Source organism: Culex quinquefasciatus, chromosome 2 (assembly GCF_015732765.1).
Source record: "Culex quinquefasciatus strain JHB chromosome 2, VPISU_Cqui_1.0_pri_paternal, whole genome shotgun sequence".
Taxonomy (NCBI): domain Eukaryota; kingdom Metazoa; phylum Arthropoda; class Insecta; order Diptera; family Culicidae; genus Culex; species Culex quinquefasciatus.
The window spans coordinates 13774186-13799263 of record NC_051862.1 but is presented as its reverse complement, the minus strand read 5'-3'; the positions used below and the strand labels follow the sequence as shown (position 1 = coordinate 13799263).

The 25078-nt window shown below is 35.7% G+C and overlaps 2 protein-coding genes across 2 annotated transcripts; one reads left to right on the top strand and one right to left on the bottom strand.

Annotated features, from left to right (window-relative positions):
* Positions 1-548: 548 nt before the first annotated feature.
* LOC6032306 (thiamine transporter 1) lies at positions 549-10538 on the bottom strand. Its single transcript, XM_038258258.1, has 2 exons — positions 9955-10538; positions 549-1573 (listed from the first exon to the last, which is right to left on the bottom strand). Exons 1-2 carry the CDS (start codon positions 10469-10471, stop codon positions 666-668), a joined length of 1425 nt encoding a protein of 474 aa, XP_038114186.1. The 5' UTR covers positions 10472-10538; the 3' UTR covers positions 549-665.
* Positions 10539-19278: 8740 nt separating this feature from the next.
* On the top strand, positions 19279-20686 carry LOC6032307 (60S ribosomal protein L10a). The gene is made up of 3 exons (XM_001842887.2): positions 19279-19388; positions 19592-19747; positions 20092-20686. Exons 1-3 carry the CDS (start codon positions 19384-19386, stop codon positions 20582-20584), a joined length of 654 nt encoding a protein of 217 aa, XP_001842939.1. The 5' UTR covers positions 19279-19383; the 3' UTR covers positions 20585-20686.
* Positions 20687-25078: the final 4392 nt, after the last annotated feature.

Here is a 25078-nt window from a genome sequence, read left to right as displayed (position 1 = left end):
AAAAAATATATTAAATCATTGAAACCTAATGAACGTGTAATTTTGATTCAAACATGTTTATTGTTTCCATTTTTTTAAATGTGTCCAATTAGAAGCCTAAGCTTTTATTTTGGAACATAAAGTAGATTTATATGAAATGTTCAAAGTAATATAAAAAAATAAACGGTACAACTTTGTTATTGTTTTTTCAAACATCAAGTCATTTATTTTTAGATCGCATAGCTAGGTTTTTGCTATATTTATAAATTGCTCATATATAGTACTGATTACAGTTACGCATGTCCGAACCGGATTTCTTATCGGCAGAATCTTGTGCGCCATATATAGAATCAACACGTGCCCCGATGGTGGGTTGTCAACATGGGTTATAATTATAAAATGTTTATTGAAAAAACTGCAAATTTGCAGTTTTGATTTACAATCAAAGTTCCGTCCTGATAACAAACGACCTGTGACTGAACGGTATTTCGAATTGCATCTTTTGTGTTAATCAACTGTCTCACTCTTATGATTGGAATGGTGATATGAAACACAAAACTATGGCGTAATCTCATTTGGTTTTTGTTTTTTATTATAAAATACTGTTTTCCACATAAATTTATTTACAATACCTACTTAACAACTAAAAGCAGAACACTAACCTATCTACACTGGTCACGCGAGATTCAAACACCGGGCACGCTGCAAACTGTCCCGTTGAGTTTTGACTTTTCCTTACCGGAAATTTTCCACAAAAACGTGGAAAACAACCGCCTCCATACGCCCCTCAACTCCACAATCGCAAACACACAAAATAGCACTCCCAGCACCCCCAGGACGCCACTGTACACCATAAACTGACCGATAATGTCCCGATGGAACAGTTTGGCCCCGTCCACCAGAATTAGGGTGAAGATTATTTGCAGAATCGAACCTACGGCGGCGTTGATTCCAAAAACCAACCCAAAACTATCCCGGCAGATGTTCTTGGCGATTTCCGCACTCAAAAGCGTCATGACAAACGAATGCAGCACGCTGTACCCGATGTGGGCCCCGTAGCAGATCCACAGATTGTGTCCCAAGGCCGCTCCGAGCAGGATTCCACCCTGCAGCAGCGTAATCCACCCGAGACCCACCAAGGAATTGGGAACCTTCAACGCCCGCGAAGGCACGAACCCGGCACTGAACGTAATCAACGCCCCACACATGGTCAGCACCGCTTCGACGGCCCCGTTGTACTGCAGGTCCCGGGTGCGAACTCCGGCCACCGTACTCCACAGCACCTGCACGTACTGCATCGTCTGGTAGTAGATGCAGCTGGCCAGCGCCGACCAAATGCTGTACCGTAGGACGGTGAAGTTGCTGTACGCGGCCCGGACGTGGAACCAGAGCAGTTGGAGCGGGCCCAGGTGCTCCACGGGGGGATCCGTCGGGGACTCGGTGCCCTCGGAGGACACGGATGTACGGGGGGGCTTCTCCGGGGAGTCCGTTGACTGGTCGGGGGAGTCGGATTTTTCCGGGGGTGCCCGGTTGAAGTAGACGCTCTTGGGCGCCGACGGCAGGAAAATGGCGATCGTCGTGGTGCAACATTGGACTGGAAGGAAGAAGGAGGCTTTATGAAACTGACTCATTTTGCAATATTAGGTTATACGCCGACTCGGTTTTGAGGTTAGAAATTTGACAGCTTGGCTGCACTGTTTACATTTTTCGCACGTGTGTCTCCGTAAAAATGTGTGTGCGTGTGCGCTCGTGACGTCACGCTGTAAAACATAATTGCGCATATTCCCGAAAAAGGCACGCGGCATACCAGCCTCGAAACGACGCGTCGCACTTTCGGTAAAAGCGCTGTCAAATCCCATACTGTGCGTTTTGTTTTTGTTGATCTTCTTCTTCGAATTGCATGGCACTGTTGCCGGGAATGTTTTATATTGCACCAAAAGTGCAGAAATTCGCTGGCCACAGTGTCTGCGGCACATTCTGAATAGCCGCGCGGCGTGTACCTTCGAGAGAAACGGACAATAATACATTTCTGGAGTTTTTTTTTATTTTGAAAAAGTCCAATAATCCAAATTTCCAGTTTTTGCTTTTTGGGTGTTTTTAAAACCGCCTTGAGTCAGGGGTATTAAAAAACACCCATAAAGCAAAAACTGAAAATTTGGTTTATTGGACCTTTTAAAAAAAAACTCCATTTCATGACCAAGTGCTGTTCCGGAAATTCCGAATATTCATCTGATGAACAGTTCGGTGAACTGAAAATTACCGAATTCGTAAAAATTTACCGAAATTTGGTAATGAAGTTCATTATTGTTCACCGTACAACCGATTTTCGTTAACATTTTGTTCATTTTTGACTGATGGTTTAACGATCTAAAATTTACCAATTTTTCAACTACCGAATTCGGTAAAAACAATTTGATTATGTATAACAGCAAATTTTGGATTACCATGAATGCGATTCAGTAATCATCACTTTTGCTAAAATACGGCAATGAACAAAAAAAATGCTGAAAAATCAGTAACTGCATATCTGTCAAACTGAAATGTCACTTATGACTTATTGTTTGGATGCTGCCGAGAGAAAATCGTTTTTCAAATGTGTTGTTTTTTTTTATTATGTATTTTGTATTATGAGAAATTGATGAGAAACAAAGGTAAGAAAAATGTAAATAACAAATGCCTCAATGCTAACCCTGTTTTTATAGGTTTGAAGGATTGATGAAATAAATGTGTGAATAACAGTACTGAAAACATTTTCAATGGCAAGCAACATTACACACCAAATTCTGATGTTCGTTTTCAGTAAATAAGTTTACTGAAAATTTTCAGTAATCCTATTTTTACTGAAATTCAGCATTCGTCTTTTGAAATTACTGAAAATCAGTAAACCGTATCAAATTTACTGAAAATCAGTAACATTCCTGTCAGTCTATTTATGTTTTTGACATTTGCTCTGCCAGTCTATTTGGTTGCCATTTTAGTTTGTTCTCGAAGCGTGCCGTTGGAAGTCGAGTTTTGATCCGCGTCCGAACAAAATCGGTTCTCAGTTTCGCTGCGGCCGGAAGTGGATTCCTGTTGTTTTTTGTGTTTGGCAATCGTATATAGTAATAAATAAAGGCATTTTTATTGTTCTTAGGACTTTCTGTAACGCGATCTTTTGTAGAACTGGCTGACCATTTCTCTTTTTTTCACTTTTCTTCCACGCAAAAACGAAAAAGTAGCCAGCGAAAAAAAGCTGGACTTGCTCCGACGTGATGACCTGCTGAACTCAAGTAGTTTTGGGGATCATGGATGAGAAATAATCTCGGAAATAATTCCGTAATTTGCCATTATCCGGGTTTCACCGGAGTACCGGGAACCGATTAGCTGAAGACACAGTTCAGTTTGACAGTTAAGAATTACTGAAAATTCAATATTGTCTGACAATTCGGGTTTACTGAAAATTCAGTTTAATTTGACAGCTTATCAATTACTGAAAATTCAGTTTTATTTGACAAGTATTTATTTACTGAAATTTCAGTTCAGTTTGCCAGATCTTCGATTGCTGAAAATTCAGCATTTCTTACGTCATTTTGACATTTTCAAACTTACTGAAAATCCAGTTTACCATCTGTCATCCTGATTGGTTTCAGAAAACTGAAGTTTCAGCAATTTACTATTTACTGAAAAACTTGCTGAAGATTCAGTAGTGCATGCAGATTTCAGTTCTGTTCTGCAGTTCTGCAGATTTCAGTAAATTTTTACTGAATTTCAGTGAAAGAAAGTTGCTGTGTAAATTTTGATAATTGAAATACCAGCAACGATTGCTGAATCTTCAGCAAATTATCTGTGAAACGGCCACCAGAAAATTACTGAATTTTCAGCAAAATAGTTTGACGTTTCTTTTGCTGAAATTCCATTTGTTTTGACAACCCGTTAACTGAAATTTTAGTAAACTATCTGTCAAAGTGACAATTGCAGTTAACTGAGAATTTGGAAAAATTTAAATTACAGAAATTTCAGTAGATGAAAATTCAGTAAAAATTTACAGAATTTCTGTGAATTTTTTTTACCAAATCCGGTTACCAAATTTTCAACTGCTACTGAATTCTTCTGCGGTAAGCTGAACTTAACCGATTTTTCAACTAACCGAATGTGTAAGAATGTCATTTTTGGCCAACTGGCCAGTATATTTATAAAATTTATTGAAGTTTTCAAATGATGCAATGTAAACGAGGAAGAAATTTCAGATACTTGAAGTAATAGTGAAATCTTTACAAAATGCAGCGATTAACCTTTTTTGACGCACAACCATACCAATTATCTGAACACGATGTATTCCAACGGTCAAAGGCACTACATACACGATGATGTGGAGAGGTGATAAATTGTAATAACATAGCTCATGTATGTTCTCTGCATTGTTTACACGGAAGAACCTTTCACAAGCCTTTAATTGCATGTACTAAGTGGTTACTTCATCGCATTACAGCTAATCGTCAGATTTTTTTTCCATTCATTGATTCATTCAAACAAACTAAAAGGTGCAAAAAATTATGTTGCTCGATAAAAATGCTGTAAAATTTGAGTTATTTACTTGAAATTGCATCAATTTATAGAAAACACTTCCAGTCAACCGAATGCAAATTTGCGCCAAACATTCCGACATTTCTTCAATTCAATTCAAATTACCCCCAAAGATCCACATTGATACCATCAATTTAAACAATAGTTAAAACGCAATATTTTGACGCTGTTGCTTCATTCAGCACACTTTTTGCTTGCATTCATTCATTCATTACGAACCACGTTGCGTGTTCTTCGAAAGAAAGAAAAAAAAAGTGCATCTCAGGTGAACTTTAAGCGCAGGGAAAAATTTGCACCAATTAGTCTCAGGCACTAGCTTCTGGATGGCTGCGTGCGTATCGCACTGCCCCGATCCAACATCTCGCAGATCGATGAATGGAGACTGCTAGTAATTACAATTGCAAAATTTAGTCTTTTCTCTCGACAAAAAAGCAAGTGATTAGTGATGTCAGTAGGCTGTTGGGTTTTGAGGAATTTTTCGTTTCAACGTTGAAAATGTGGACGTTGTATTGAGGAATAGCCTTCGTATTTTTAAGATTTTCATTCATTACAAAAACAAACAGAAATCAGCCGGGAACAACCATACTCAGCGAACTCGTGATTGGAATACACTTATCAATAATTGAACCACATCCATTTGCATACTGGTTTGTGTTTACTGATTCACAATTCATCTGTAAAATAGCACTTTTATTTATTCAATTATAATATGTGACACTGAGGTTTCAAGTTTTAACTTTTATGTAGGGGAGAGTGGGGAGACTTGATCCCCTTTTTTTGTATCGCACATAACTCTGTCAATTTGTCACAAAACTTTGAACTTTTTGCATGAATTGAAAGCTTAAACATTCAACTATGTTTGGCTGATAAGGGTATTTCATCAGATAAACTCTTCGAATCATGCCAAGCGTTTTAAAATAATATTTGAAGCCGTCATTTTAAAAATGTTAGGGGTAATTTGATCCCCCTTTCAACATTTTTAAGAAATCTTAAGCAAAATGTTTCTTATTCACCCAAACTTTTAATTTTCTATAAGTTACATCAATTTTACATTAAACCTGTACGTTTGTGTTCAAAATATAACAAGTTTAGCATGAAAAATATTTAAAAACTTAAAATTTTCTTTTTTAGACCAAAATTGAGCATGTTTACAAAAGCTGGTAATTTTTGTTTACAAAGCTTTTGAAAAATGGTTCAAACTGCAGTAAGTTATGTACAACTATACTAAAGGAAACTATGTAAGAAAACCCAGCCCAATTATTTAATCTTGAGGCTGATTCCAGTGACTGTAAAAATGCAGGGATCAAGTCTCCCTAAACGCACTTTTTTAAACAATTGATTGTAAAAATAGTATGACGATAAATTTAACGTCAAATGCTTAAGGGTTTTGGAGTTGATATGTTTATCAAACAATTCATGTATAAACAATATTTTTTTGAATAATTTTTGAGTGTTTTCTATACTTATCAAAACAAAGAAAAAAGATCTCTTGGAAGTTTTTTGCAGCACTTTTTAGAAATATGTGTGTAACTCAGCCCGGGAGCATGTTAACAGCTCCCATACAAACTGAGCGTACCTCTTTTTCTGGGCCCAGTGGGCCTAAGATGGCGGCCTTCGATATTGTCTAGCCAATTTTTTGAAAATGGCGAATTGTTTAAATAAATATAGTTTTTTCCTTGTTTCGGTTTAAAACGACAAAATAAGTAGTCTGGAATCATTTTCTTAAAAACCTGTTTAGAGATACGCCACGTTCAAATATTAGACAAGAACAGTTGAAATGAGCGTGCCGCGAATGCCGTCACGAAAAAAACGTTTCCCATGCAAATTTTGAGTGGCGTATTTAATGGTCGGACTCCGACGAGGCCCACAGGCCATCTGTTGGTGAATACGCGCAACTCACGAAATCTGTCATCTTAGGGTCCGGTTGGTGTAACTCAATCTAAACATTTTTTTTTATTTTTTTCTTTGTTTTCTACAATGAGTTTTAGTCAATTTCGCACAACTTTCTAGAACAAAGCTAATTGTTTTACCCACATGCTGACGAGATACAGGCTTGGGATCAAGTGTCCCCGGGGATCAAGTCTCCCCACTCTCCCCTCTATTGTTCATAGCGTTTAATTTGACTTGCTTTAAAAAGGTTATTAATTTGTTTAAATGTGCTCAATATTTCTTTTTCAACCAAACAGTAAAATCCCGAAAAAATATATTTGCATTGTTTTAATTTTTAAAGTGATAAGATAGTGCGCCAAACTAAGTACAATTTGAAAAAAAAAATCCTTGTTTGAAATAAAGTTGCATTCAATAAAATGTTATTTCCATATGATTTTTATATTTGATTAAATCTGAAATCAGTGAAATCTGAAATTTTAAAATAAATTACATCTGTAATGAGTAATAGAAATCATTTTAGAATTAGTTTTTTTTCAGAAAGTTGAATTTTATAGCATCCAGGCTAATTTTTTTTTTTAATTAGGCCGATGCAAATATATTTCAAAGTATTTGTCCCTCGACTCTGGTGAGGGTCGAGGGGAGGGGGTAAAAATTTTAATAAAAAAAAACTATTCTAAAATGAATTTTACACTAGGTCAGTTGTTCTGCAATCAAATTTTCAAAAATTCAAAACATTTTTGAATAAACTCAAACATGCTAGAAATGAAACTTACCGCAGAAGAATGCATTTTGAATTGATTTAAGCTAAACTAATTTTTTGCACCTGCCTTATTTCTAAAAAAAAACAAAAACAAAAAAGTATCACAAAATGCTTTCAAAATCATCATTAAAAAAAGGCAAAAAAATTGGCACAAAATTAAAAACTAACTGTGGAAAAGTATGATGTTATAAAAAATATATAAATACGAGTATAAATACTTTGTTTAAGTTTCTCAACGGAAAATAGTTGTTGGGACAAAATAAGATTATGTTGCAATTGGGTCCTAAAATTAAGCTTTGATTTATGATATTATTGCTTACAACGATAAAGATTATTTTTCTGAGTACAATGAACCTTTGTAAGACTGCAAAGGATTTAAAATGGATTTTAAATAATTTTTTTTCAAAATTTACCTTCCGGCCCTTTTTGCAGGAAAGGTCCCACTTGACAGCTCGCTACAAAGGGACTATGGTTGATTCAACGAAAAAAATGTTGTCTTGTCCATCTTTTTTTTTTTTTTGCATTAAAGGAAAAAAGTGATCAGACATGGTTTTTAATCGTGTTTTTACCGTTGTATATAAAAATTAACACAGGGCTTTTTTCCACGTGATTTTTGCACGATCTCTAAGTGGAGGTAAAAAAATGGTTATAATCGTTCCAGGAATGTAATTGACCCGGATACAAACTTTCAAATTGAATCAACAGTGAACTGCCCAATTTATTTCAATTAAATTGGTCATGAAATTATGTAAAAATTGCTGATTTTATTCCCATAAACGATAAAGCTTATTTTTCTAAGCGCATTTACATTTTGAAGTTTTAATTATTTTTGTGGAATTTGTTGGTTTATTGAATACGAAAACTTGTTAGATTACACTGTACGACTTGTACGACCACAAAGGATTCAAAATGGATTTTCAAATAAATTTTGAAATTGGGGTTTCGCGGACTCTCTTGACAGAAAAGTTCTGGAAATTTTTTTTTTGAAAGGGTCCAATAAACCAAATTTTCAGTTTTTGCTTTATGGGTGTTTTGAAAGCGCCTTGAGTCAGAGGTATTAAAAAACACCCAAAATGCAAAAAACTGAAAATTTGGTTTATTGGACCTTTTTAAAAAATACTCCAGAGTTCTTTTTTGACAGGCTGTTCATAGGGGACCATAGGTCATCCATCGTAATATGTTGTCTTGTCAATTTAAATTTTTAGCATATAATGGCTTTTGAGGTGTTTTTTCAAACAATTTTACATAAAAAATAAACAAAGGGCGTAAGTTAGATATTTTTCTAAAGTTCAAAATGTCACTTTAAGCATTTTTTGCGGGTTGTAAGTGAAGTTTTAACCTGATTATAAAACCCTCAATCTTTATTATTTTTAGGCAGCGTTTCAAAATTTTTCAATGAAATTGATTGTAATTGATACAATATTTTTTCAACGCTTATTTGCAATTCAAAATTAATTGGAGAAAGTAAATAACCTCTAAGAATACTTGAATTTGAGACCACATTTCGGCAAAATAATCAAGGTGTCTGAAATAAGGAATATATTTGGAAAATCTATTTATGACTTTTTTCATCATTATTATTTCAATTAGCCATGGATTTACCAATTCAGCATTTGAGCAATTCTGTACCTTTTCGAAAATCGACTTTTATTTGATTTTTTTTTTGTGTGATATGTTTAGCAGACAAAAACTGCCAACATTTGAGCGTTTTTAGTTTAGTTTTTTGACATATTATGATAAAAAAAAACAGTAATTTTATTAAGTTTAAAAAAATCCACGAAAAAAATCAAAAAACCATTTTTGAGAAAAAATTTAAAAAGGATTCAAACAATCACCTTGTGATTTTCAGCTGAAGGCACCATATTCTTGTTAAAATCATGTTTAGGCTTAAATTAGCAGAAAAATGTTTTTATTTTTTATTTTTTAGATTAGATTTTAGATTAGTTCCCCGTCCACACCTTAAAAAAAATTAAATGCTGAGAAAACCTCCATAATTATTTTTTTTAATTGTTGATCCGACCTTCGGTTTGCAAAGAATTCAAATTACGAAAAAAAAATTTTTTTGTTAATGATACCCATTTGACCCTCCATTTTCAATCTATAATATCTTGTAAACTATTTATTGATCTTATCTTTAATTTTTAAGGAGCAACTCGTGTAAAATTTACTCAAATCTCTGAATAATATATTTTCAGATTTTTTTCAATCACAACTTACATTTCAAAAAGCCAACTAAGGTCTGGTCAACAATATCCAAAAAAATGTTGAGAATTTCTTCAGCATTTCTTAATAAAGATGGACAATGGACAATAATTTTCTGAAAATTTCACCAAAAATTGGCTTTAACTCGAAAACGGTTCATTTTATCAACAAATCACAAAAATACTTTTTGATTACATTCAATTCAAAGTCTTAAAAATGATTTTTGAATTTTTTTGTTCGAGAAATTTCCGATACTTTCCAAAAAATACATTTTTTTTCAAAAAATCCTCACTTCTCGAAAAAAAAAAACGTCCGTCAGAGCTTATAGCTCAAAAGAGTCAAAAGATGGCACTTTTTGTCCACTAAAATATATTAAAAAAAATGAAAAAACCGAAGGGGGTTATGTGAAATTAAAATGGCACATAATATTTCCCCAAAAATTACCTTAATGACTGAAGTTACATTTTTGAAGGAATAATTTAAAACAAATTCTTCTGAAAAAAATTTAAATCCCCACATTGCAGAGTTGAAACCTAACAATCACTTTGTCAAGAGCCTACCTGCAAACGATATCAGAAACAGATCCCGATAGTCCACCACCCCGTACGCCAGCAATATCTGCGACCCAACGGCCGCACCGAACTTGCCCAGCAACGATGCCGACTTTGTGTAGGACGTAATCTTCTGGTAGCGACACTTTTCCACCCGCGCGTAAATGTACGACCAAAAGGCCACATCCGCTGCCTTGAACGTCCCGTACAACACCTGCGCCACCTGCAGCCAAAAGATCGACGGTCCCCAAATGAACAGTCCCCAGTGCAGAATGCCGGCGATTCCGGCCAAAATGATCAGCGGCTTGTACCGGAAGTAGTCGGTTATGAGAAAGGTGAACACCAGCTGCGTTCCGTACGAGTACGTCCCAACGGGGAACAGATCCTGGGTGATTTGCTCCTTCGTAAGGTTGTGCCAGGAACTGTTCAGGAATTGCACTATGAAAGGATCACTCGGCCGGAAGTCCTTCAGGAAGCCGAACATGCTCAGCATGGCGGCGATCGTGTGCCACTTGATGTCTCTCATTTTGATTCGTTGTTTTTCGCCCTTCAAATAATCCGAGCTTATGTTCTGGAAGTTCTGAACCCGTCAACGGTTCTTGCTAGACTGAACTCCCTGACTGACTTCAAGTCGGGATGGCGTGTGCCGCCACCTTAGAAGCGCACACACTACACTAAGTTGTATACAAAACAATTAGATGATCGCAGCTGAGTAACTGGTTAATCGAGTTGCGGGGTTTGAAAAAGCCGGGCGACTCCTTTCAGCAGTGTAGACCGCAGACGGTTCGCGTTACGCGTGCCCTTATCAATTCGCACCAGTTTCCTGTCAACGGTCATCACTTTTCACATTTTTTGTTTGTTTCTGGGTCAAGGTTTGCCAAAATTTTGAGTTCAAAGTTCCGGCTCCTCGCGAACGTTGAACCGAGCGCGGATCGTCAAGGATTTGGGACGCTTTTGCGATTACGTTGGTACGATATTTTGTAGTAAAAGTTCCACGCGGACTCCCCGATGGTGAAGGTGGACTGCAGCGTTACACACTAATCTAATCTAATCTAACCCTATCGCAGCCAGTCTTTCGAGGGCATCCTGGAGAATGCCTTAGGTTGATTAACGCCTAGCATCTTCTTGTCATTTTTAACATTTGCAGTGCCCCATTGCATTAAATTGCATTGAAACATCGTAAACGTTAAAGCGGCCAGGCCTACTGCGTAAAGTTTACCGCAAAGATGATTCGTTGAATTGGATTGAATTTGAGCATAAATGATCAAACAACAACACAGTTCTGAATCTACAGGGGAGGAAGAAACGTGGGGATCTCCCGCTCACGTTCCCGTTTGTTTAGGCAATGAATCGTTGGGAGCACCATGCTAAGAAGTTTTGGTGCTCCGGGACCCTCATGGATGGGACATCGTATTTCCACGAATGCCCTGGACACTATATGCCGTGGTTATAGCGCCACAACTCGCTCAATGGACTGCAGCGTTACACACGTGAGTGAATTTATAATCTGGATTCGTACGTCATCTGGATAATCTGGATACGCATTGCATATATTAGAGTGGTTCAGCCCTCATATTTTATTGCTGACAAAAGTATGTTCTAGAATGCGAATATCCAATTCACGTTATATATTTTGAAGTGTGTAAATAAATAGTTGTAAACTATATTTCAGTATTTTTCAAAGTTTCTGTATGCATTTGCAATGATGCAATACAGTTAAATTTAAATCTGTTCTATTTATATTTATTTTACAGAACTAGTTTTTAATCAATGCAATCGAACGTACGTCACTGAGTTGAGGGCTTGTTCAGTTCACAGACAATATTGAAATTCAAAACATCCATTTAACAGGCAAATCTGATATCGATACCATTAAATGACCGACAGGAGACTGAACGCTCACCGTTTATGTCTTGAACATTTACAGTTAAAGTGAGTATGACTCCAGTTTGAACTGAGGCAAAGTATAAATTAAAAATTTGGTAGGTGCCAAAACCAAGCAAGATAAGAGCTTAAAACTCGACCTAATTTTTGAGTGAGGCAAATTGAGCACTGTAAAGGGTTAAGTTTATTCAAAAAACTGGTTCGTTCTCGGTTACTTGATGGTTTGAGTGAGTGATTTAAGGTAATCAAGGGACATAAAAATAAATCTAGCAAACCCCCTTTATCGCCTAAAACTTAGTATACTAAAAAGAAACAAATCGGCCACCTTTTTTCGGTATATGTCCATTAGGGTGACAAGAAAAATGAAATGCCTCGGTTTAGTTTTTTTTTAATGTAAAGAAAAAAGGTAAAAGGTTTAAAAAAATCAAATGTGAGCTCATTCCAATACTGAGCAATTCTCTACGAAATCGGTCTTTTTTCTTCAATTTTAATTTTTGTATTTTTTAATCCGACTGAAACTTTTTTGGTGCCTTTGGTATGCCCAAAGAAGCCATTTTGCATCATTAGTTTGTGCATATAATTTTCCATACAAATTTCGCAGCTGTCCATATAAAAATGATGTATAAAAATTCAAAAATCTGTATCTTTTGAAGGAATTTTTTGATCGATTTGGTGTCTTCGGCAAAGTTGTAGGTATGGGTAAGGACTACACTGGAAAAAAATGATACACGGTAAAAAAATTTGGTGATTTTTTTATTTAACTTTTTATCACTAAAACTTGATTTGCAAAAAACACTATTTTTATTTATTTTTTATTTTTTGATATGTTTTAGAGGCTAGTTTAGAGGACATAAAATGCCAACTTTTAAGAAATTTCCAGGTTGTGCAAAAAATCATTGACCGAGTTATAAATTTTTTAATCAATACTAATTTTTTCAAAAAATCGAAATATTGGTCGTAAAATTTTTTCAACTTCATTTTTCGATGTAAAATCAAATTTGCAATCAAAAAGTACTTAAGTAAAATTTTGATAAAGTGCACCGTTTTCAAGTTAAATCCATATTTAGGTGACTTTTTTGAAAATAGTCGCAGTTTTTCATTTTTTTAAGTTAGTGCACATGTTTGCACACTTTTGAAAAAAATATTTTTGAAAAGCTGAGAAAATTCTCTATATTTTGCTTCTTCGGACTTTGATGATACGACCTTTAGTTGCTGAGATATTGCAATGCAAAGGTTTAAAAACAGGAAAATTGATGTTTTCTAAGTCTCACCCAAACAGCCCACCATTTTTTAATGTCGATATCTCAGCAACTAATGTTCCGATTTTCAATGTTAATATATCAAATATTCGTGAAAGGGCGTAATATTGAATGTTTGGCCTTTTTGAAATGTTAGTCTTGATTTGAAAATTTTGAAAATAATGTTTTCGAAAAGATCGGAAAATTTCACAAATGTATTGATTAAAAAATTCATAACTCGGTCAATGATTTTTTGCACAACCTGGACATTTCTGAAAAGTTGGCTTTTTATGTCCTCTAAAACATATAAAAAAATAAAAAATAAAATAAAAATAGTGTTTTTTTGCAAATCAAGTTTTAGTGATAAAAAGTTAAATAAAAAAATCACTAAATTTTTTTTACCGTGTATCATTTTTTTCCAGTGTAGTCCTTACCCATACCTACAACTTTGCCGAAGACACCAAATCGATCAAAAAATTCTTTCAAAAGATACAGATTTTTGAATTTCCATACATCATTTTTGTATGGACAGCTGCGAAATGTGTATGGAAAATTATATGGACAAACTAATGATGCCAAATGGCTTCTTTTGGCATACCAAAGGCACCAAAAAAGTTTCAGTCGGATTAAAAAATACAAAAAAAATCGAATGACCGAAATCCATCAATCAGCAACCTAAACATCGTTTTAATCTTTCATTTGATATTTGTGGCTATTTATCTAATCATATTCAAATCATAAATTCAATCGATTCTGAGAACATTTACGACGCTAGATAGGCAAATACTGCTGTGATGTTGGTATGTCATGGCGGTTTACCCTCTTATATTATGTAAATTTTAGAAATCGAAATCGCGAATTATAAAAAAATCTAAATAAAGTTAGGTATGTGCTAGGTAATGTGATATTTTAAAAGAGAAAAACAAGCTTTGTTGGTGTTTTCTAATGTGCGACTAAACTTTAATTTATTTAATTAAAATCCAATGATGATGGTAGTTCGTTTAGTCTTGTTTTGGATTTTTTTTAACGTTGATCTATTGAAGGAAATAGGGAAACTCATGTAAACTCAAACAAGATCATACGGATTGATTTTTTGTTTGTTTGATTTGTTGTTTTTCAGTAAATATTAAAGCTTGTCTGATTTATTTTGTAGAAGTGATGCAAATGCAACGCCAAGTCGAGTCAACTCCAGCAAAGCAATGATAGGGGTGATATATTTTTTTCTTTCAACTTTTAACATTTCCAGTCCGATTTCCAAAGTCTCCATGATGGCAATAAACAGCTCCAAAAATTCACCAAGGGATCCGTTCCATTCAATGCCCAATTTGATGAACTTTAAAGCAACGGGTATGAAGCCCGTGCCCGTAATACAGCAGACCCTTGGACAGCTCGAACTTGAGGCCAGTCACCGCCACCACTTTCGCTAAGGAAGCCAGACTCGAAATCCTAACCGCATAAATGACCGATCTTGACGAAATGTTGAGTTTCCACAGTTGCAAGGGTGTGCTAACGGATCCAATTATTTCCTTCGCCGTTTCGAGCCATTCCAGAAAGACCATGAACGGGTTGTTTCAGATTCGGACAAAGCGCCAATAATACAGTGGTCGCCCACGCCGCCGTTACGACATTCTCCGAGAATTCCTATAGAATACAAAAAAAAGTTGTAATGTAAAAAAAACGACTGAATTCCTTCGCAAATTTTCTTTACTTACCACAAATGATGTGGCCTTCTCAGAAATGCCGTTGGTAGTCATGATCTGGAAAGGAAAAAAACGTAATTTAATCGTCTTTGAATGGCTTGTTGCCTTAAGCAACAATGATAACGAAATAAAAGTATGACTCAGAGAACGGAATTTGCTTCCAGTGAAATTTAATAAATTATTGCACTTTTCGACTGATATGCCTATCGTTAAGCCGATATCTCGAAATTTTTGCACTTTATTCCTGCAGAGTGCTGCATTTGTTTAAATGTGATTTTTAAATGTACTGAAAGTGCTAATTGGAAATATTGGAAAATAATACAGTGAAACTTCTTTTTACGCGGTGCGTTACGTTTTTCTAATTTGTCGATTTCTCTGGAACGACGCAACATTTTTGCAATCTTTTAAGAGCAATTTGTAGGTTTTGTTCAGATCCACAAAACGCTTTTTGAAGCTTGCAAAAATATTGTATGGTTTTAGAGAAATCTACGAAACAAAAAACGTAACGCCACCGCGTAAAAAGAGGTTTTTCTGTATAGCCGATTCAAAGACAAAAGTCCGTACGCTGGGAAGACATCAAGGGTTGGCGTATGTCATTTATCTCTGAAACGGCTATACCATGGCACTACAGCTCACGCACACCCTCAATTTTTTGCAAAATTTTAACATTTTAATTTAGAAAATATTTCAAAAACTTACCTCACGATTTATAATCATTTTTTGTATTTGGGAAAAACCTGTAACAATAAATTGAATCAATTAAATAGAAGATTCTTCGATAGTTTCTTAACACTTCAGCTGTTATTACTTACCCCAACTCTGCGAACTTTTCGTCACCGATAATATTACTGATTTCTAGCCGAACACCGTGTTTTAGAGCGTTTATTCTTCTGAACCTTTGAAAAGGAACAAACGATATTGTACCAACATGGCTTTTATACGTGCTTTTATATCAAATTTGTGTTCTTATCAGTTGCTTGACTCTCATCTCTCGCAAAAATACTCTCTCTATCTTTCTCTTTTTGGAGAGCGCAAACTGGTTAAACCGCGTGTAAACACGAATTTCGTACCAATTGATTTAAGAAGTATGGAATTTTGAACAAAATAATTTTAGTTCTTCTCTTTAATAATAAAAATTATGAATCTTGTTATGAATCGACTTAATTTCAAAATATACATTTAAAATTATTATAACTTAAACTAAAATGGAACAAGGTGCAAATCTATACTATATACTTTTTTCAAGTACAAATTCGAAGGAGAAAAAAAGCCTTTTCAATAAGATCTTTTCTAGAGTTTTTTTTTTTTTTTTGAAAGGTCCTATAAGCTATTGTGTTATAGGTCCTTTAAAAACAAACTCTAGATTAGATTAGTACTCTAACCCCCAGCAAAAAAAAAAGATCTTCTGATCGATTTGGTGTCTTCGGCAAAGTTGGAAACCATCAATTTATTGATTAATAAATTAAAATAAATATTACTACCCAATTTATCGATCATCATTTTGACAAACTTTTCCTTCATCGATATTTTAATATGTATTAGTGGAAAAAAATGCCAAAAGGTTAAATGCAATTAGAAAACTCATTGTTCGTAATTTTTATTCTTTGCAACCATGCCTGGAGCAACATTTGAAAAAGGGCGGTTAAGCATTTTGACAGCTGAACTTATTTAGAAAATTCCAAGACAACCGGTAATTTTTTAACAAAACTCGATATGTTAAACAGCAGCAGGCCTTCCCAACTACCGTTCAACACTGCGGGTTTTATTATATAAATTGTTATTGGTTGTCTCAGAATATGCTGGAACATAGTTCCAGCTGTTAAAATGCTTATGCACGCTTTTCATTTTTTTTTTGTCCAGTTGTCTAAAAATAAAAATTGTAGAGAATTTGCTCAGCACTATTTTTTTTTCTCATTATTGAAAAAGGTGGACACTATTAAAAAAAAGTTTATTTATTTAAAAATTTACAAAAGTACTTTTAGATTCTAAAAATAATAATTGGGGTTTTCGGGTAAATTGTCAATTGGGTACTAAAGCCCTACGTCAATGTTTATGTGCAAAATTTTTTTGACGAGACAACATTTTTTCGATGGATCAACTATGGTCCCCTTGGAACGAGCTGTCAAGTAGGAGCTTTTCTGTCTAGAAGCACCGCGAGGATAATTTTTCAAAATTAATTTAAAAATCAATTTTAAACTCGTTGTGGTCGTACAAAGGGTCATTGTACTTAGAAAAATAAGCTTTATCGCTGTAAACAATAATATCAGCAATCATTTTAAGACCCAATACTTTCAAAAAATCGTTTTTTTTTTCAACAAAAAAAGTCATTGTTTGGCGAAAAAAAACATTCGTCATATCCTATCGAGTTGTCAAAACTGTTAGTCAAAACTGCAACAAGGAGTTAAACACTCTCACTTTTAATTTCTTGATAGCTTCAAACATACTACTTTACATCCACTAAAAAAGCGGAGCAGTTCTCTTGGATTTCGGTCATTCGATTTTTTTTGTATTTTTTAATCCGACTGAAACTTTTTTGGTGCCTTCGGTATGCCCAAAGAAGCCATTTTGCATCATTAGTTTGTCCATATAATTTTCCATACAAATTTGGCAGCTGTCCATACAAAAATGATGTATGAAAATTCAAAAATCTGTATCTTTTGAAGGAATTTTTTGATCGATTTGGTGTCTTCTGCAAAGTTGTAGGTATGGAAACGAACTACACTGGAAAAAATAATACACGGTAAAAAAATATGGTGATTTTTTTACTTAACTTTTTATCACTAAAACTGGATTTGCAAAAAAACACTATTTTTAATTTTTTATGTGTTTTAGAAGACATAAAATGCCAACTTTTCAGAAATGTCCAGGTTGTGCAAAAAATCATTGACCGAGTTATGAATTTTTTAATCAATACTGATTTTTTCAAAAAATCGAAATTTTGGTCACAAAAATTTTTCAACTTTATTTTTCGATGTAAAATCAAATTTGCAATCAAAAAGTACATTACTGAAATTTTGATAAAATGCACCGTTTTCAAGTTAAATCCATATTTAGGTGACTTTTTTGAAAACAGTCGAAGTTTTTTCATTTTTTTAAATTAGTGCACATGTTTCCCCACCTTTGAAAAAAATATTTTTGAAAAGCTGAGAAAATTCTCTATATCTTGCTTATTCGGACATTGTTGATACGACCTTTAGTTGCTGAGATATTGAAATGCAAAGGTTTAAAAACAGGAAAATTGATGTTTTCTAAGTCTCCATTTTTCAATGTCGATATCTCAGCAACTAATGGTCCGATTTTCAATGATAAAATATGAAATATTTGTGAAATTTTCCGATCTTTTCGAAAACAATATTTTCAAAATTTTCAAATGAAGACTAACATTTCAAAAGGGCCAAACATTCAATATCACGTCTTCTAAAACATATCTTGAGTTTTTTTTTTGAAAAGGTCAAATAAACCAAATTTTCAGTTTTTGCTTTTTGAGTGTTTTTTGATACCCCTGACTCAAGGCAGTTCCAAAAACACCCATAAAGCAAAAACTGAAAATTTGGTTTATTCGACCTTTTAAAAAAACTCCAGATATCAAAAAATTAAAAATAGTGTTATTTTTGCAAATCAAGTTTTAGTGATAAAAAGTTGAATAAAAAAATCACCAATTTTTTTATCGTATATTATTTTTTTCTAGTGTAGTCCGTTTCCATACCTACAACTTTGCCGAAGACACCAAATCCTTCAAAAGATACAGATTTTTGAATTTTCATACATCATTTTTGTATGGACAGCCGCCAAATTTGTATGGAGAATTATATGGACAAACTAATGATGCAAAATTCTTTGGACATACCGAAGGCACCAAAAAAGTTTCGGTCGGATTAAAAAATACAAAAATTAAAATTGAAGAAAAAAGACCTATTTCGTAGAGAATTGCTCAGCGTTGTTTTGTTACGTAACGCAATAATGTTTTTTGAAACTCTTCCTTGATGGACAAAGATTCATCAAAAATAAAGAAAAAAAAAAACAGATTTTATTTTGTAAAATTTTAACTTGTTTTTTTTTTATTAGTATCCATAGCCTGTTAGTATAAACTGTTCTCCAGCTCAAGAACTTATCGAAAAGCTATGTTTTAAAGTTATAGACCTTAAAAAATAAAGTTGAACTAAAAAAAATATTTTTTTAATGGAGTCCGTTTAAAATCGCGATTCTGATATTTTCTTCCAAGATTTAAGGAAATCTTTATCAATGTATAAAAACTTTGTTGATCTTACATTTGTTTGCTTTTTTTTCTTTGGACATTAGCATTGTGTGGACAAAGTATCATTCAAATATAGTTAATTCTATGATAAATTAATATAAAATGCATAACATATAACATAGTTTTGACCATTATTCTCCAACAAATCTCGCTGTGCATCCAGCCCAACGGTTTTCCAAATTCACCACTCCACTCTGTAATTTCACCACCAAAACACTGCTCACATCTCGTCCACTGTCAAATCTGACACTTTCGAGAGGGGAGAAAAAAAGAAAATCGTCACCCTGTTGAGTTGACTTCCACACGCTTGCCTTTCTCTTTTCATTTGTGAACGTAGCCAAGTGCGGTCGCACACTGCAAAATGACGTGAGTTTCAAGTGAATTTTAGTTAAAAAGTTTGCGATTTTGTGACAATTTAACAGTTAACCGATCGAATTAATGGTGCTCTATTAGTTAACAGTGAAATTTCCATGAAAATCGTGCTTTTCTGTGGGAAATACGAAAACTTTTCCCACACGCCACATGTTTGCCACATTTTGAGGTTATGTTTTCCCGTTTCCCTCTTCCAGCTCCAAGGTTTCCAAGGACATCCTGTACGAGTGCGTCAATGAGGTGCTCAAGGGCTCGAAGAAGAAGCACCGCCGCTTCCTCGAGACGGTGGAGCTGCAGATTGGCCTGAAGAACTACGATCCCCAAAAGGACAAGCGTTTCTCCGGCACTGTAAAGTACGTGTAAACCTGAACGAAATCGGTCCTCTCTTGGAAGACTTGATTGACTCAGGAAGTTCGCTGCCCCCCCCCGTGGCGGGGGTAGTGGACGGACCTGCACTCAGGGTCTTAAATAAAATGAGGAGGCATTACGGTTCTTTCCGGGACCATGCCGAAACCCTCCCCCAGTTTGGTTAGGAATTTAACTTGCCCCTGTTTGTTCGACTAAGCTCCAACCTTTCCAACCGGTGGCCGGTGGTGAGTTGCAGCAGCAGTAGATTCTAGACTTCCGGATTCTTGTAACCGTGATCGGGAGCAAATAGGTCTAACTTGTCCTGTTTTCTTTCCTCCCTCCCGCACAGGCTAAAGTACATTCCCCGCCCGAAGATGCAGGTTTGCGTCCTGGGAGATCAGCAGCACTGCGATGAGGCCAAGGCCAACGAAATCCCGTACATGGATGCCGAAGCGCTGAAGAAGCTCAACAAGAACAAGAAGCTGGTCAAGAAGCTAGCGAAGAAGTACGACGCCTTCCTGGCCTCCGAATCGCTGATCAAGCAGATCCCACGTCTGCTCGGTCCCGGTCTGAACAAGGCCGGTAAGTTCCCGGGTCTGCTCGCCCACAGCGAATCGATGACGCAGAAGATCGACGAGGTCAAGGCCACCATCAAGTTCCAGATGAAGAAGGTGCTGTGTCTGTCCGTCGCCGTCGGCCACGTCAAGATGAGCCCCGATGAGCTGGCCCAGAACGTGCATCTGTCCGTCAACTTCCTGGTTTCGCTGCTCAAGAAGCACTGGCAGAACGTCCGCTCGCTGCACATCAAGTCCTCGATGGGAGCCGCCCAGCGTCTGTACTAAGGCTAATGTTTGTATTACGCTACAAATTTGAATGATTTACTCGTAAGGGCTGCCTTTGCTGGTCGCAATAAATCGCTTTGCCTAAAGTGAAGGTAACTGAAAGTTGATTTTAGTCGTTGGTTGAAAGAAATTCCGATTATCGTCAGTCGCAGATTGTCTATAAATTAAAATTATGCTTGCTTTTTCAGAAGGTCCTATGTACAGCGGAAACCAATGGCGCATTCGTTGTTTTGGAAAAGTAATCTAGAAATGGGCTTATTTGTGGGCGTTCCTTCTTGCGAGTCTTGGTTGAAACATGGATTTTTGACGAATTATCAAATCGAGTTGTAGAGGATTGAAATCTAAATTTTGATTTGAAATCTTTTGAAATTTTTTTTTTCTTTTCAACTTGTAAAAATCGTTGATAAATATATTTATCTTAAGATTGTATCAGAAATTTTGAAGGTTCTTTATCGATGATTTTCGATTTATTTTTTGCGTTTTGAAATTTAAAATAATGAATCAAAAAGTATAGAAAGAGAATTTTGTAAAGTGTTCCAAAAAAATATAATTTCTCAAATTCAGCTTTTAAAAAATGAACGTTAGAACATCAAAAACATAATTTTCTTATATTATTTTTATTTTCATTCAATTTCAAATTACAAAAAATCTGACATCAGTCATGTGTTAAAAACCGAAATTTGAGACAGATAAAAAAAAATCTTGATTGGATTGAAAATTTTTACGAATGCAAACTGTTTTAATCGAGATTTTGATCTGATTTTATTGAATTGAATTTTCAAATTTTTAAATGTTAAAACATGAGAATTTTATGTTTTTAAATATCAGGTTTATTTTTTTGTATTCTTAAAATTCGGATTTTTTTTTCACTCAGTCGCCAGCCAGCGACAAGTTAAGACGTGTTTTGCTCGTGTTGTCATCTCGCGTGCTTGGAAGTTTTTGACAGATGGAGGTGGAGGAATCCTCCGAGGAGGAAGATTTTCGTCCCGTCCGCGGGAATCGGAAGCGGAAGAAGTCCAGAGAGGTCATTGGAATCGGCATCGAAGGAGAAAAAGTTGAGAAGACCCTGCTCAACAACAACAAGTTCAGCCCGCTAGCGGATAACAAAAACAACAACAATGCCAGCCCAGCAGGAGGAGGAGACGCCCCGGCGGTTCCACCACCCGGCCAGTCGGCAGGTAAACAAAAGCAACCACCTTTGGTGGTGAAGAACACCACGGATTTTTACAAGCTCGTGGCGATAGTGTAAAGTTGTAAATTAGGTTTTAAACCGATTTACAAACTAACCCGATTTGGAACCAAGGTGACCTGCTTCTCTGTCAAAGATTTTGACAAGTTGCAAGAGCTACTCAAGAAGAAGAAAGTGGAATTCTAAGGGAGCGTTCTTTTATTACGTAACGCAGTAGGGGGGGAGGGGGGGTCGGAGGCCGTGTTACGCTCCATACATTTTTTTTAAAATTTGTATGGAAATTTTGTTACGAGGGGGGGGAGGGGGTCTAAAAGTCCGATTTTTCGCGTTACGTAATAAAAGAACGCTCCCCTAGACTCACGATCGGCGGAGCGAACGAAATCATCGGGTGGTTCTTCGTGGTTTTCCTGATGAACTGAAACCGGACGAGGTCAAGTATCTTCTGAAGAGGGATCTCAAGCTGGACGCACTGGAGGTGCATGCCATCAAGCGGAAGGAAAAGTCCACCGTGGACGAAATTCCGTACATTGTGGTCTTCCCCAAGGGATACACCAATCTGAAGAAGCTCTCTGCAATGAAGGTTGTGCAGGGTGGCCACCTCGGGAAAAAACCGGGAAAACCGGGAAAAAACCGGGATTTTTATCCACCGGGAGAAAACCGGGAAAAACTCGGGAATTCGACCGACAAACCGGGAAAATATTTTAAGTTTCATTAAAATTTGACAAAAGACTCTTTAATGTATTCAATATGTTCTTTTCTCAATGAGAATATTATTCCTGTTATTCTAAATGAAGAATTTGCGAAATCTATGTTTGAATTTATGTGATAGACTCATGCTTCTTGGCTATGGATTTTTTTTTCTGTTGTATCCTATGATACTTTTACCAGACGAATTTGTTTTTTTTTTTAATAAAGCAAAATGTTTGCTCTACCAGCGGTTCTCAACCTGGGGTACATGTACCCCTGGGGGTACCACGAGCGGTCTCAGGGGGTCCGGAAGACAAACCCCGTAATGGCGGATATTTACCTCATCTTTGCCAAAAAAATAGTTTTGCATAACATTAAAATTATGATTTTTTTGTAAGTGGAAAATATGGATATCATGGTACGAAAACAACATTACAGTAAATATCTCTCTAAATTTAAAGATCAAGACTTTTCCTTCAAATTGTCACACAAAATACACTCTTTTAAAATATTTTTCTTGGCCTGTATCTCAGCAACAAAAGAATGGATCAAAAATGTTCAAAAAAGAATGCTGTAAAGAATTTTCTCAACCATTTGATTTTTTAGAGATAAAATAGAATTATTTTTTAATTGAAAATAGCTACAACTTCAAAAAAGTATGTGTAGTTTGTTTAAATCTGAAAAAAATATAAAAATTCAAAAAACAAACCATAGTCACAACATTTGAATGCAAAAAGTGTTAAAAATGCATTTTACGCTAGTTCAGTTGTTTTGCAATCATAAGTCTTCAAAAAATGCAAGATTTGACGAAACCAAAAAAAAGAACGAATAAAAAATAAAGATCGAAAATTTTCAAAAATTCAAAAGATTATTAAATCAACCCAAACATGCTTAAAAATTATTCTAGACGCAAGGGAATGCATTTTAAATTGATTTCAGCTGATTGCACTTAAATTTCCATTAAAATTTTGATGCTATATGAAAAAAAAAATTTGTCTCCTGATTTTTCGGGCAACAAAAACTTTAAATAAAATGTGTACCCGCCTTATGTGTTGTTGAAAAACTCACAGCACGATAATTTTTTAATTGTTTTTACCATTATGTGTTTTGGGTTTTTTAGAAAGTATTAATTATTAAAATTATTCTAAAAAGAAAGTTTCAAGGTATCGATTTTTTTACATTTGTATGGCACTTTTCCTGCGCTGCTGCCAAAGTGTATACATTTTTGTTTAGACTAATGATGCAAAAAGACTTTTTTGGTTAAAAAGAAAGTACTCACATAATTTTAGCAAAAAAAAATCACAGAAATTGATAATTCTTGGAAGAATTGTTCTTTTTGAATTCACAAAACCTTTTTTCAAAGAAAATTGGGTCCTAAAATGAAGCTTAGATTGCTGATATTATTGTTTACAGCGATAAAGCTTATTTTTCTAAGTACAATGACCCTTTGTACGACCACAAAGAGTTTAAAATGGATTTTTAAATCAATTTTGAAAAATTAACCTCGCGGTCCTTCTTGACAGAAAAGCTCCTACTTGACAGTTTGTTCCAAGGGGACCATAGTTGATCCATCAAAAAAATGTTGTCTTGTAAAAAAAAAAAATTGTATTAAAATGAAAAAAGTGATCAGAAATGGTTATTAATCGTGTTTTTTACCGTTGTACATAAAAATTTACATAGGACTTTAGTACCCAATTAACGAGCATTTACATCAATGATGATAGCAACGTATTTTTGTAAATCTATTTTACAAAATTCATAAATTCTTTTTATAATTTATCTTATTTAAAAAAATAAAAACGACTTTTGATGAAAAAACCCAATAATTTGAAAATTAGAGGTTTGATTGATAACAGATAAAAACGGCTTCGTTTACAACTCAAGATTTGAAAGCTTTCTTGAGGAATTCAAACTTTGAACCAAATGTATGCGTTCAAAAAGTATGATGATATTAACGTTAGCCTAAAAAACATTGTAATTTGGTTTAAAAACATTCCGGAAAATTCCTTCTGGTCCCGGGAGAAAACCGGGAAAAACCGGGAAATTGAAAATCGAAATCTGGTGGCCACCCTGAGGTTGTGGCAAGCACTATCATCCGGTGGGAGGCCTACCGGAACAAGCGGCCGAACGTGACCCAGTGCAGGAACTGCTTGCAACTGGGTCATGGAACCAGGAACTGTCACCTGAACGGCAGATGCAACAACTGTGGGGGTCCCTACAAGACGGACAAGTGCAAAGTCCAAGAAGCCGAGCCGAAGCGGTGTGCCAACTGCTCTGGAGCCCACGAAGCCACGGACCGCAGCTGCCCCAAGCGTGCGGACTTCATCCGGAGGCGCCAGCAGGCGTCGAAACCGAAACCGCCGGCAAGGAAGGCGGAGAAGCAGAGTCCTGCAGTTCTGGCGTTCACGCCGGCGGAGTTCCCTCCGCTGCCGGGCGCAGTTCCGGACGGAAAATCGAAGGATCGCACTCGCCCCGCAGGAAAAAGCCAAGGAAGCAGTGGCTCTCGAGACGATGGAGCCACGAAGGAGGAAGCCGGGGAGGTGCTCTACAGTTCGGCTGAGCTGTGGGGCATTTTCTCCGAGTACATCGGCAGGTTCAAGACCTGTAAGACCCGCTTG

What these genes read in the sequence shown, in the direction of transcription:
- LOC6032306 (XM_038258258.1), bottom strand. Translation starts at nt 10,471, where the DNA reads ATGAGAGACATCAAGTGGCACACGATCGCCGCCATGCTGAGCATGTTC. An exon ending in GTTTCTGATATCGTTTGCAG is followed by an intron (nt 1,574 to 9,954) that starts GTAGGCTCTTGA and finishes TCTTCCTTCCAG; the next exon opens with TCCAATGTTGCACCACGACG.
- LOC6032307 (XM_001842887.2), top strand. An exon ending in CGTTTCTCCGGCACTGTAAA is followed by an intron (nt 19,748 to 20,091) that starts GTACGTGTAAAC and finishes CCTCCCGCACAG; the next exon opens with GCTAAAGTACATTCCCCGCC.